Source organism: Portunus trituberculatus, chromosome 16 (assembly GCF_017591435.1).
Source record: "Portunus trituberculatus isolate SZX2019 chromosome 16, ASM1759143v1, whole genome shotgun sequence".
Lineage (NCBI taxonomy): Eukaryota > Metazoa > Arthropoda > Malacostraca > Decapoda > Portunidae > Portunus > Portunus trituberculatus.
Genome location: NC_059270.1, coordinates 11,365,445 through 11,380,444, shown reverse-complemented (window position 1 = coordinate 11,380,444; position 15,000 = coordinate 11,365,445). Strand labels below are relative to the sequence as shown.

General features: G+C 42.6%; 2 protein-coding genes across 2 annotated transcripts in view; both read right to left on the bottom strand.

Annotated features, from left to right (window-relative positions):
* Window positions 1-4,914, bottom strand: part of LOC123504488 — a 166,348-nt gene extending 161,434 nt beyond the window's left edge. Inside the window, exon 1 of the mRNA XM_045255039.1 lies at window positions 4,652-4,914. Within this exon, the coding sequence (XP_045110974.1) occupies window positions 4,652-4,661 (10 nt within the window). The 5' untranslated portion in view covers window positions 4,662-4,914. The remainder of the gene's footprint in view (window positions 1-4,651) is intronic.
* Window positions 4,915-14,427: 9,513 nt separating this feature from the next.
* LOC123504424 (probable glutamate receptor) overlaps window positions 14,428-15,000 on the bottom strand; it is an 11,307-nt gene continuing 10,734 nt past the window's right edge. Inside the window, exons 12-13 of the mRNA XM_045254935.1 lie at window positions 14,802-14,893; window positions 14,428-14,561 (exon numbers count right to left, since the gene is read on the bottom strand). Coding sequence (XP_045110870.1) covers window positions 14,428-14,561; window positions 14,802-14,893 — 226 coding nt within the window. The remainder of the gene's footprint in view (window positions 14,562-14,801; window positions 14,894-15,000) is intronic.

Here is a 15,000-nt window from a genome sequence, read left to right as displayed (position 1 = left end):
TTTCTCCGTTACTGATTTATTTCCGCCGCCAAGTGAGTGTGTGTGTGTGTGTGTGTGTGCTCTGGCTGGCGTGGTTAGTTTGTTTTTTCCTTGCGTGTGCGTGCGTGTGTAGTTTTGCTTATGTCACTGCGGTTGTGCGTCTGTGTGTATGCGTGTGTGTGTGTATTTCACTGTTTGATCTGTTTGATCTGCTGCAGTCTCTGACGAGACAGCCAGACGTTACCCTACGGAACGAGCTCAGAGCTCATTATTTCCGATCTTCGGATAGGCCTGAGACCAGGCACACACCACACACCGGGACAACAAGGTCACAACTCCTCGATTTACATCCCGTACCTACTCACTGCTAGGTGAACAGGGGCTACACGTGAAAGGAGACACACCCAAATATCTCCACCCGGCCGGGGAATCGAACTCTGGTCCTCTGGCTTGTGAAGCCAGCGCTCTAACCACTGAGCTACCGGGTGTGTGTGTGTGTGAGAGAGAGAGAGAGAGAGAGAGAGAGAGAGAGAGAGAGAGTGTGTGTGTGTGTGTTTTGTGTGCAACTATTAACGTGTTTGTGGGTGTCTATGAACGTTTATGTCCGTGTTCGAAGGTTATAAGACTGCCAGCAAGGACGAATGTACGTATAAATCTCTCTCTCTCTCTCTCTCTCTTCAAGCAAACTTATATTATTACATTTGACTTCTTAACTTATCCTGATACATACTTGTAGTAGTAGTAGTAGTAGTAGTAGTAGTAGTAGTAGTAGCAGTAATAGCAGTAGTAGTGGTAGTAGTAGTAATAGCAGTAGTAGTGGTAGTAGCAGTAGTAATGGTAGAAACAGTAGTAGTAGTAGAAGTGGTAGTGGTGGTGGTAGTAGTAGTAGTAATAGTAGCAGTTGTTGTTGTTGTTGTTGCTGTTGTCATCGTTGTTGTAGTTTGAGTAGGAGGACAAGATAAAAATAAAAAAAGTACAAGAACAACAATATAAAATGATCACGCCGAACATGACAATGATGAAGACGACGATAAAATAAGAACAAGAACAACAGGAACAAAATAATACAATATAAAGAAACGAAAAAAAAAATAAATAAAAAGAAAGCAAGAAGGCACCAATAAGATCACAACAAATGCAGCCTGAGAAGGAAATGTTCATGCCGAGATTAGTGGCTAGAGGCGGCGGAGACAGGAAGGAGATGGGTAGATGCACCAGCTGGGATCCTCTGCACGACCACTCTCAGACACCGGCCGAGGAGAACCAGATGCCGAGTCGGAGTAAGAAGAAGCGAAACCACCTCCGCTATGCTACTGATTGGCAGACTGGGAAGGAATAACTCAACGAGAGAGAGAGAGAGAGAGAGAGAGAGGTGGAATATATCATTAGAGGTTGGTTCTCATATTATATACAACAAAAACTATTCTTAGTCTACAGTGCGTATATATTTGTGAGCCTGACTACATGTGTGTGTGTGTGTGTGTGTTTTCTCTACTCTCTTCCTCCAGTAACGCATCCACCAGCCTCTCTCTCTCTTTCTCTCTCTACCCCCTTCCTCCCCTTCCCTCTCTCTCTCTCCCCCCACTACCAGCAATCACCTCGCAGTCCACTTCCTCTCCCACGCCCTGGACGCCGGACTCCTCGCCTCGCCTCGCCTCGCCTGGGAAGCTCCGCGGGGCATGCAGGGGCGAGAGGAAAGGAAGCAAGGTCAGGTCAAGTGTATCTTAGCGTAGAGTTGCTAAAGTTATGCAGTGGTTTTTGTATTTGTTGTGGTGGTGGTGGTGGTGGTGGTGGTGGTAGTTGTAGTATTAATAGTAGTAGCAGTAGTAGTGGTGGTGGTGGTAAGGTAATTGTTATAAAGAAGAAAAGAAAAAGGAAGTGTGTGTGTGTGTGTGTGTGTGTGTGTGTGTGTGTGTGTGTGTGTGTGTGTGTGTGTGTGTGTGCGTCGATAATCTATTGAATTGTATCAATGAACACAGTCAACGTACATGTGTATGTATGCGTGTATGTGGGCATGTACATTTACGTACTATAGTACACCCTTGTCCAACCACTTTTTCGCTCATTTACGCGGCACACACACACACACACACACACACACACACACACACACACACACACAGAAGTCAAGGCCGAGGAGAATCGGTGTGCCCCGGGGATATTCTCACGCCCCTCCCCCCACACGCCGTCTTCTTACCTGCCCGGGGGAACAGGTGGAGGAAGACGACGAGAGGAGAAGGAGGAGGACGAGGAGAATGAGGAGCTGTAAGAGGAAGAGGAGGAGGAGGAGGAGGAGGAGGAGGAGGAGGAGGAGGAGGAGGAGGAGGAGGAGGAGGAGAAGGGTGTGTAGGAGGAGGAGAAGGGTGTGTAGGAGGAGGAGGAGGAGGAGGAGGAGGATGTAGGAGGAGATGATTAAGATTGAATGAAGTTGGTACGTGGCCATGTGGACAACAAAAGAGGAGAAAAAAGGAGCAGGAACACACGAACGCTAAGAAAGAATAAACTGCAATCACATATTTTTTATCCATACAAGACTATTCGTGATAAATTATGCAGTGCAATCAAAAGTAGAAAACGTGGAATAGTATGCTGCAGTGGTGGTAATAGTCGCATCAACGTGTCAAGAAGAGAAGGATGATAAGAGTAGAGCGCCAAGGAGAGGCAGGAGGAGGAAATGTATAATGGATGTCGGTGGGAAAAGAAACAGACGATCAAGGTAACAGAAGCAAGGTGAAGCAGGTTAATAAGAAAAGGGAAGTGAGGCAAGAGGGAAGGCTTGGGTGGAGAGGAAAGGTAAGGTAAGGTAAGGTGCTGTACTGGTACATGTGAATTAGGCCCGACAGGTAACCACAGTTGGAGGCAGGTAAATGGCTGAGAGGATTGGGCAAACTGAATAGGGCGGCGGAGGCTGACAGGCAACTAGACAAACACACACACACACACACACACACACACACACAACAAAAGATGAACGATGAACAGGTGCGCTTGTTGGAAGAAGACATAAATTATTGACACATGAGAAGTTAAAACGAGATCAATAACTTAGCAAGAAAAATATATTATAAGAACCAAACACGAGAGAGAGAGAGAGAGAGAGAGAGAGAGAGAGAGCTTTGCCCACCTGGTGCTCTGTTCTACCTGCCTTCTAACACCTTCATTAAAACCAATACTCGCGGACCGACAATGACACCACAGCCTTGCCCCCTTCCCTACCCCTCCTCATTACTTCCTTCCCCCTCTCTCATTTTCCTTCTCCCCCCTCCACGCCTTCCCTCCTCAACTCCACCTTCCCTCCTTCCTCCTCACCCTCTTCCTTTCCTTGTCACAACCAGTTTTATTTTATTACAGACATCTGGCTGCCCACTTCCCCCACCTGTCCCTATGTTTAAAGCGTTCCCGTAGTCTTATTGGTAGAATTTCATGGTGGTGGTGGCGATAGAAATTGTAGCAGTTTTGTTTTGATACGAGTGACACTGACCAAAGGCATTACACTATAAAAGGATAAGAAGGCCCTAAACGAGGTAACAATAGTAGATGTAGCAGAAGTAATAGTAAATAATGATGTGGTTGTAACAGTGACAGAAGTGATGATATTAAAGTAGTAGTGTTAGTAGTAATAGTAGTAGTGTGGTGGCAACGATGGTGGTGCTTCAGTAGCGCTGCATCAAAATGCCTCTTGAGTCCCTCACAATTAACAGATAGAGGCAGCGCTATCTGCAGGGTGGCTCTCGAGTGGCCAGGCAGCCCCCACCTCGCACACTCCTTCCCTCTGTCTCTCGAATGCTGACAGCCGACCATCACACACACACACACACACACTCACTAATAATTATTTAGAATTAGAAAATATTAACTACGCTATTATGTTCCCTATGACGTCACAGGACAAATCATACTGACATAACTCAACAGCGTGCATCTATAATTAAACATCCACTTAATGGCCTCTCGGTGCATAATTGTGCTAATAAACTTATAAGTGTATCCTTCATGGCTCATTAATTAAATCCTGCAGTAATTGAAGGAAACTCCCATTTTACTGAAGACTTGAGATATCATGAATGGGTGAGCAGAGAAGGGTGTTGAGCAGAGCATTAGTATGGAGACAATAATCCAAACATACATAGTGGTCAATCTCTGTCAAAGGCTCCCCACATTTACACCACACCAGTAGGCGTAGGCATCCACAAGAGAAAATATAATCGGGCGGTATACATGAGCTGCAATAAGCAATCCTCATTACCACAACTTGTTCAGCTTGGAACTGGAAACTTAACACGGCATGAAGTGTAAGGATACCAGGATCACATGAAAGGCAACCACTCCGGTCACTTTTGGGTGGTAATGTTGCGGTTTGTTTGGTTGCATTGGTTGAGGTAACCTGATCGAACATAGCTAAACTTATCTACGGTCACTCCAAACACATCTGCCGGTGGCTCATCTTCAAGTGATCCCATAAATAGTTTGCAAAATCGCATCATTGCCTCAACACGTTCTGCCTGGACACTTAGTACATGAGGGAGTGCATGGAAGGAAAAAATTACCCATAACAAAAACATGCGACATCACCACAGCCCCGCCACGCCGCGACGCACTGGCACAGCCTCCCTCGGTACGTCACCATGGCGACACACACGTAGCTACAGCAATGGGTAGGCACAGTACTCACCGTCCAGCATGATGGTGGTGGTGGTTCCTGTCTGTCTGCAGCCGATACACACAAGATAAGCTTGCTTCACTGATACACTCACTCCACCACTGTTATGCCTCCATGGCCGCTGGAGTGTTCACTGAGCCAACAAGCCAACACGCGCGCGCCGCACCTCCACACTCCGCCACTCCTCGCAGGGTACTGAAGGAGGGAGGGAGGGAGGGATGCACCGGAGGGAGGGAGAGACACAGTCAGCAAATAGCACACGCCACACCTGCACCGCGAGAGCACCAAACACTCACTGAAGCTCTGCTCTTCGTCGGAGCTGTTGCCTTGTCCGCTTCGTTGTGATAAGTTCATCTCATTCGTCGTCACGTGTCAAAAGTCATGGCCGACGTCACGGAGGCTCCTTCCGCTCATTGGCTGAGAGGAGGAGCCCGGGACGCAGCCTCTCTTTCTCGGCGGGGATTGGTGGGTGCTGCTCGTGACGTCATCGTTCTTCGGCAGTGATGGATAACATCTTCTATTGCAGACGAGTGTGCCGTCTATTTGATCATTGGTAATAGAAGATTGTGTTGGGTTAATGGTGCGTGGGAAACTAAAACACATTAATACCATGCGTTCACCATATAGCATTAATGGAGATATTTGGGTGTCTTCTTTGACGTGTAGCCCCTGTTCACCTAGCAGTGAGTAGGTACGGGATGTAAATCGAGGAGTTGTGACCTTGTTGTCCCGGTGTGTGGTGTGTGCCTGGTCTCAGGCCTATCCGAAGATCGGAAATAATGAGCTCTGAGCTCATTCCGTAGGGTAACTAACGTCTGGCTGTCTCATCAGAGACTGCAGCAGATCAAACAGTGAAACACACACACACACACACACACACACACACACACACACACACAGACCAGTTGATCAATTCCCGTATTCCTTTCATTATGCTAAATACGCCTTCATTTTCTGTTCATCCCATAGATATAACCTGGCAATGAACGCAAAAATAGATCTATCAATGTAGGTGCACCTGATAAGTAATGAAGTTTTATGCTCGGTGCACGTGACCAGTGCCTCGGTGCAGTGAAAATGAAAATTTCAATTCTAAACGACCACAAGGCGAAAAAAGAAAGTTATGGGCCAAACTTCCATATAAGATATCAGTTAATTCGCATAAGCAGAGGTAATACATTAACATACTCACCTCTACAGTCATTACCAGTACCAACAATATCATCATACAATGCCGGACGATGATGTAACAACTGAAAGGGAAATGTAGTAAGAAAACTCTGGTTGAAGGTGAAATACTGTATTCTTTAATGTTACCATTACATGTCACCTTGACCGGTACATTTTCTCCGTCTACACACTGTCACTAAATATGACGTGTGGTCGATGTGTTAGATAATATTATATACTTCTACCTCAGCATGAGTTAGTTTCCTTGCCACCACAACACGCACACACACACACACACACACACACACACACACACACACACACACACACACACACAGTGTTAACCTGTGAACACTGTTTCTGTGTTCTTATTCTTAAGTCTGTAATTTTAATTTTATTCGCAATATTCCCTTCCTTAAAACTGTATATGTTCAGCTCTCGAGCTGTTTATTATTATCATTATTATTATTATTATTATTATTATTATTATTATTATTATTATTATTAATTATTATTATTATTATTATTATTATTATTATTATTATCATTATTATTACTATCACTATTATTATTACACACACACACACACACACACACACACACACACACCTGCATCATAATGAGAGGTTGATTTTGGAAAGCAAAGCAACCAAGCCCACATTACCCAGACCACAGAATCCTGTTCCTGGACCCCCGCCACGCTGCGAGGGTCAAGACAGCACTACACCACCACTCACTTCACCACCACACTACTTCAATACACACTTCAACACCAACACACACCAAACCAACACAACACTACCAATGCAACACACATCACCGATATTCACTTCACCAAGTCATCACCACTAACAACACCGTACTAATACTTACTTTGCTCACACTTCATCGAAAACATTACCACACCACCAATACAACGCACACCAACACCCACAACTACCTCCAAACGGCAGAATTTTTACCTACATTACTTTGTCCAATCACCAAGAATCATAACATTAATTCCTTTCTAGACATACTCTCATATTTTCAGCAAGGGACAGTCAACCTCTAAGACTTGTTTCTGACCTTCGTGGAATGTGTTTTTTGGGTTTGTTTTACTGATGCTTGCTTTTGTATCTAATGACAAAGCTATCACCATCGTGTGTCCCTCGCTCGTTAATCCTCATCCAGCATCGTTAATTTCTTTAATTAAAAAAAAAAGAAAAATCGAATGTGTGACTGAATATGTAATGTAGATGTTATTATTTTTTTTAAGAAGAAGAAGAAGAAGAAGAAGAAGAAGAAGAAGAAGAGAGTTCGATTTCTTTTTTTATTGCTTTCTATCCTTTTCACTCATTCATCTTTTTTCAAGGGAAATAGTAATGTTTCGAATCAAATGAATCTAAAGATAAGAAAAAAAAAAACATGTTCTTATTTGATGCTGGACGAGGTTATTGGTCTCTTTTTTTTATATTTCGTTTAAAACCGCGAAATTTCTCATGACTTGAACTGTTTTAAAAGAAAAGTAACTCAACAATTAAACTGAGCAACCCGATCTGAACCCTTTTTTCTCCATAAACTTGTTCAGGAGTGACGATTAAGTGGGTCTTTCGTTTTTTTTTTTTCTTTGGTTTCTTAATTTTTCCTCCTCCTTATCGTCATCCTCCTACTCCTTCTCCTCCTTTTCCTCCTCCTCTTCTTCTTCTTCTTTGACTTCTTCTTTTAGCCCTTAACTACATCCCTTCCTTGTAAAATAAAATTAATAAATAAGCAGATAGACAATAATAACGACATTAAAAAAATCATACAAAATAGAAAACTTAAGAATAGAATGCAGTGGATGTTTCAATGTCATGTTCAGTTTTATCAGTTACACAAGAATAATAACAACAATCGTAGCGGTATCATGCGGTGGCGCCACAACCATACACGTTAACAGCCACCGCCACACACTACTGCAGAAATACTAACTACTACTCGTTCACCAGCACACCACACACCGCGCCTGACATTACCAACTGCTCCTCCCACGCCACAATTTACCACACCATCCCCGCAGCCCTTTCATCACCCCGCCACAAACCCTCATCACCTCGCCTCACAACACTCCCTCCACCACACTACATGACAATCTGGCAGCCACGCCGTCATCGCGTCATCTCACCCCTCATTAGACCAGACAGGCAGGTAAGGAGGCAGACAGACAGAAAGCTACAGACAAACAGCTATGTAGTATCTTTAGATGCTTATCTACGACCTACTTACCGTATTAATGTAGAGTAAGTAATGTTTATTTTTATTTGATGAGGTGCAGTAGATTTCTAAAAAAGATAAAGAAAAGCAAAAAGAAAGACCAGCTTTTGTTTTGGTGATTCTTTGTTGGCGAGCTTAGTTTATCTAGACAAAAGTAGCTACTTCATTAGAGACCACTGTGATACCCGCAGATGCCGACACTTGAAAGGTAAACAAATAAATGAATAGATGGATATATCAGTGAATAAATAATTAGAAAAAAAAAATCTTTGCGTGTGTAGGAGTATTCGAAGTGCACATAATGGTGGTGTAAAAGTTTTATTATGATTGTTGCTTTAGGACATTTTTAAGACGAAAAATACTCACCCAGTCCAATTATGAGTGAGCAATATATAAAGAAGAAATCACTCGAAGCCTTAATTGCGTCATAATCCAGTGACAGTGAAGGCTGTTTGCTTTGCCTGAGTGTGGCGGCGTGTTTGATGTCGATGGAAATTAATTGCTTAACGCAAAACAAGTTACGGTTTATTATCAATGTGAGAAGCGAACCGTGAGTCACCTCTATTGTTTTGACGCGAGGACACACACACACACACACACACACACACACACACACACACACACACACACACACACACACACACACACATTTCAACGTACAAGACACTAACTAACATTAGGGTGGTGTTAAATTACATGGATAAGAGTTTGATGAAAAACATCATAACCACTATGATAAGACCTAGACTAGAATATGCAGCAGTGGTATGGTCACCATATAGGCAGAAAGACATCAAGAAATTAGAAAGAATACAAAGGACCGCTACAAAGATGGTCCCGAAAATTAAGGATCTTTCTTATGGAGAAAGGCTGAAGGATAGACGGGAGAAAGGAGACCTAATAACGATGTATAAGTTATACAAGACCAGACATTCCAAGATCATGAAAATTCAGTGTCTGAAGAACATTAAGAAGTTAAGTTTTCCACATAGGATGGTGAATATCTGGAATGGATTATGTGAAGAGATTGTAGCAGCAGAAAGTGTGCACAAATTTAAAGAAAATTTGGATAAATGTAGATATGGAGACAGGTCACTTTGAGCCCTGCTCGACACACACACACACACACACACACACACACACACACACACACACACACACACACACACACACACACACACACACACACACACACACACACACACACACACACACACACACTTGTATTTATTGAATAACAGTAGTCTGCCCTTTCTTGTGTCATTTTCTTTGATATTTTCACAGCCCTCACACAGACTTAGCCAATCTCAAGTTGTATCCCACTTCAAACAAACCTTACTCTTCACAGTTTCCAGCATTTGTTTACCGACACTACCTTTATGTAAATCACAATATCACCAAAATGCATCATAAGAAGACTTAACTTCCAAATTTCCCTTGATTATTCTTATCTCAAGAATTTGAGCCTGAAATATTATAAATTGCACATATCTATCTACTTATTTCTTAATTCAATAACTTTCCATATATTCATTTTGATTACGGATATACCAAAAACATCTTCGCTTACGTTTCATGCCTGCTACTCTCCACTGATCTGATACAAAACAAAGACTTCATTTCCCTGACTGATCTTCAAATCGCGACCACAGAGACGAGGGACTGAAGATGTCTTGCACCGTCCATTCATTGAAGGAAAATAGCAGACACAGATTAATAACCGATCTAATTACTGAAGAATATTATCAAGAAGGAAATTATAGGACTTAATCAGAAACTTGCAGTGTTAATTGGTTATTCCGGATTGTGAACGGAAAGGAAAAAGTTCATTTGATAGCAGCAATACTTTTCCTCCCATAGTTATCCTCCATGACAGGTTTGGGCACACATTAAATAAAGCTAGTCAGAGATGTACAGTCGGTGGACGATAGGCATGGACGCTGAAAGCCGAGTTGTAAACACTTTTGAATGTCGATAAGTAAATCCACCAAGGATTAGGAGAAGTAAAAGGTTGAATAGGGAAAAAAATGATAAATAACAACCATGTGCTTGGTTCATCATTTTGGAACTTGAGTCTAATAGTTTGCGTTTATTTATTTTCTTTATTGTTGATTGGTTTAAAAATAATCCAGATATCGAATAGTCTATACGTATGGGAACAGAAGTTTTGGTCTTTTGATCAAGTGGGGCACACAGCGATGACACAGGTAAGATGTTCCGCTATAAACACACGCCGGCCGGAACACGCCTGGCTGACCGCTAGTGCCCTGTGGGTCTCAGCGTAACTCCTACATGCACACTAACGGTGACGCCAACACGAATCGCTGACCTTCTTTTTTATCAGTATTAATTAACGACAAGCTAAAACATAAGTTACTTCTTAATTATGTTCTTCCTTCTGGTGTATCGGCGTCTAGTTTGGGTGCAATTAGGTGTAAAAGAGCAACTTTTTTTTCAAGTATCAAATCTCAAAACTAAGCGATGTCCGGTGCATTCTAGTAAGTGTGTGACCTGATACATACTTGCAATTTCCCTCGCTGGGTGATACCTTCAAAGTGCTGTTCCTGAGTTCATCGGTTAACCTTTGCTCTTCTTTTATAATCCCTTTCCAAGCGTACTTCACCCTCCGAATGGTTTCTCTTCCCCGACACCTGTGAACAACGAATCACTCTGTGCTACATGTAAGGCGTTGTCTTGTCTCCTTACCTCAGTCCTACACACCAAGAATAGCTGATTATTTGACCGTGTGTGTGTGTGTGTGTGTGTGTGTGTGTGTGTTTTCAATACTACAATAAGGACGTAAGAAGCCACCGTAAAAATGAAGACAACTTTTGTGTAACCACTTAATACACTTGTCATCTTCCCCCATAAATCCACAAAACGTTCTCTTAAAGTCTTCTATCGCAGACACTCGGCCAATGGCTGCGCGGTGTGCTCCATTCAGCCAATTCTCTATTCGTAAACCTGTCCCTCCATCCCATTTTTCTGCATCCAAATGTATCTAATTTGAATCTAATTGCCACCGCCGATTCACCAACGAAAACTTGTCTGCAAAATTTTGATTCACACATTTTAGTTTAACATAAAATAAGTCGTCATGAAACTCTTTAGCATTACTTAAATTTATCCTCGATAATAATGGTAACGTGAGGATTTTCACAATACTAACATAATATTAATAATACTTACCTTGCTGAGTCACAACTGGAACCCGGTCGTACACACACACACACACACACACACACACACACACACACACACACACACACACACACACACACACACACACACACACACACACACACACACACACACACACACACACACAGACCGTAATCGATTTTTATTTCCACTATCCAATCATTAGACCTCCTTTATTTCAAAGCGACACAAAATTACAAACTCGTGACAGTCTGGATGCCGACACAAGCAGAGGACATAAACACGAAACCTTCATTAAGATGAAAAAACATACACAAAATGTTGCTGTCTGGCAAGCCACATGCCAATCTAAATGTTGACCATTGTTAACAATGATGAGCAAAATCGAGATGCTCCACGTAAAAGTAAACTCCTTTATTTCCTTCATTGCTATTATAAACACGTGTGTGTGTGTGTGTGTGTGTGTGTGTGTGTGTGTGTGTGTGTGTGTGTGTGTGTGTGTGTGTGTGTGTGTGTGTGTGTGTGTGTGTGTGTGTGTGTGTGTGCAAGAGGGAAGGCTGCCAAGGACAACAAAATGTTAGAAAGAAATGCCCACTGGAAATGTAGGTTCCCTTATAGGTCCGAAAGAGTCATCCAAACGCCAGGGACAAATTACTTGACACCTCTCTCTTAAAAGAAGCTAAATCGTAGGAAGTCGGAAATACAGAAGCAGGTAGGGAGTTCCAGAGTTTACCAGTGAAAGGTATGAATGATTGAGAGTTTTGACATTTTCTTTTTATAAAAGAGTGTTTGGCAAGTTAAAGAACAGACTTGGCATGATTCCGGGCAGAGATATAAAGTGCGTGAGATTTAGGAGATGGAAGGCTCAAGTACCTTTAGTACGCAACCTCTCTATCATATATAGCACGAGAACAGACTGTGCTAAACCAAGGTTCAGAAGGTTTAGGTTGAGAAAAAGAATGAGGTATGTACGCCTCCATGCCAGACACTATCACCTCTGTTATGCGTTCAACAGACAGAGTTGGGTCTCTGATACGGAAGCAATAATCATTCCAGGGAAAATCAGCATAAAACATCCTCAGGTCCCCACAACTGGCAGAGGCAAAACGCCAGAGGCACCTCCGCTTTGGGGGATCCTGAGGAGGGATTGGAGAAATAGGACAAGACACAGAAATGAGATTGTGAACGGAGGAACCCAACGGAGAAGATAGGGTAACAGTAGAAGGATTAGACGTAAGGAAAGATCAAGAATGCTGGGCATATTTCCACGACGGTCAGGAATACGAGTAGGGTGTTGCACCAGTTGTTCTAGGTCATGGAGAATAGCAAAATTGAAGGCTAGTTTTTAGAGTTGTGAGACACAAAGGAAAACGTTCAGCGAGATCACAACTAGCTTTAATGGAAGGTTCACAGCACCCTCTGAGCTAGTGCTATTAGACCTCGCTGGGAGTAAATTATCGTTTCGGTAGGTGTCTACTACCGCCTCCTGTAGGTGTGTGTGTGTGTGTGTGTGTGTGTGTGTGTGTGTGTGTGTGTGTGTGTGTGTGTGTGTGTGTGTGTGTGTGTGTGTGTGTGTGTGTGTGTGTCAACACTCACACATGCACACACTTTTCATTAATTTTCGTACGTTTGACCAGTTTTCCTACCCTTTAAAAAGAAGAAGAAAAGAAAAAAAAAGCTTACTATAAATCTTTTCTCATTCAGCCTTTGCTCATCTTCCTGCACCTTTATCTTACTTCAGTTTTTTTTTTCTGATCATTCTCTCGCTACGATAACAGACAGCCTTGAATTATCCAGTGACAATAAAAGTCTGAGAGAATATTTCGAGTTCAGAGGAAGAGATAACAGTTGTGCCATTGATGAAATGAATGAGGAAAAGACAGAGAAAATGTACAGTTGGAGAGAGTTTTAACTACATGTTTAGTGTCATGGTGATATTTGCAGCGTTAATGTTTGTAGAAATGTTAACTTGATCTCATAATGATCAATTCTTCAAACAAATTAATATCAATGTGTATGTTACCAGTCCCATTCCCCTGATTAGACGAGGGAGTCTCGTGTCACACAGCTATACACATAATATACATTCACTGTTTACTAAATACACTTTTTTTTTATACCATGTGGGCTTTTCACGGGAATTTATGGGCTAAAGGGGATACTTATTAAGGGTACCTCCTATTTCAAAGCCCACCCGCTAGGAAACCGTTGCCCCGAGTGAGGAAGCCCAACCTACACTCAGACCGTAGACAGGATTCGAACCCGTGCGCTTGGAGACCCCTCGGACCCCAAAGCACGCACGGATCCACTGTACTTGGCGGTATGTGTGTCTCCCTGAATGTATGTGTTCCCGTTATTGATATCTATACACATATACAGTACTACATGTTGTTATACAAGTAATAAAACAATAAAAAAAAAATAAAGAAATATATAAATAGGTAAAAAAAAAAAAAAAACATTCTGAAGAGAGAGAGGGAAAGCAATAATCTTTACATATTCCGGGAACACCTCAGTTCCTGTTACTAAGTACTGACGAACATATATACTATTTCATGGTGCAGTATGTGTGTTCGTGAGTTGGTGTAATACGAACTAAGGTGATCCGCGGCATTTGGCCAGGAGCTAAGGCACATCCTCCCTCTTTCCAAGTTTTTTTTTTTTTTTCCTAGTGTTGCTCTAATGATGGGATTCCTGCAATTCCCGACTCAAGCAAGGAAAATAGAGTCGAAATTTTGCAGTACTGTGCTTCTCTACCTTCTTGCTACTCGCTCCGTAGCAGGGCCATATTTCCTTTGTATATTGATTAATTACATGCGTACGTGCTGCTTTTTTCTACTTTTCTTTTCAGAATTTTACACTATTTTTTTCCAGATCTTTGACAGTGATATAATATCTGTACCGAGACGCTGAAGAAAGCAAGGATATCACCCCATGCTGCACTTGTTGTATTGTTTTATGCTATACACACACACACACACACACACACACACACACACACACACACACACACACACACACACACACACACACACACACACACACACACACACACACACACACACACACACACACACACACACACACACACACACACACACACACACACACACACACACACACACACACACACACACACACACACACACACACACACACACACACACACACACACACACACACACACACACACACAGAATAGTTTTTAAGCTGGTCAGTCTTCAGTGCCAAGAGAGGAAGGGGTATCTGCGGGCCAAGAGGAGCTCCACCAGCAGTACCATGGCAGCCAGTAACATGCCGGCTGCCGCGAGGGTGAAGCAGCCGGACAGGTCTTCTAGAGACAGCCGCCGCGGACCTGCCGGTTACCGGACAGGTGTAGTACATATTGTAAAGATACTAATGCTGTATGTATTTATTTGGCTAATTATTATTTTCTTATTCATTTACGGAAACTTTAATCATTTGCTTATTTGTTAGTTTGTTTATATATCTATTCATCGTTTGAAAAAAAAAAAAGCAAGTATGTACTTGCTATATAATGATTATTTATAATTAATTTGTTCTAAGACTTGTGAAATAGGTGGCCAATACTAACCCTTCGCCTTGGGTCGTGTGCACTCGTTGGGCGGTGGAAAAAATTCGCGCCTCCACTTAGTCGTGAGGCCGCTCTGCGCCAGTAGCACCATTCTGGAAGGGAGGGTCGCAGGGTGTCACTCATGGCCCGCACTGTGGCCCACCACACACACCTCCTTCCCCATCCCACCTTTTCATCCGCAACCTCATACTATTTACAA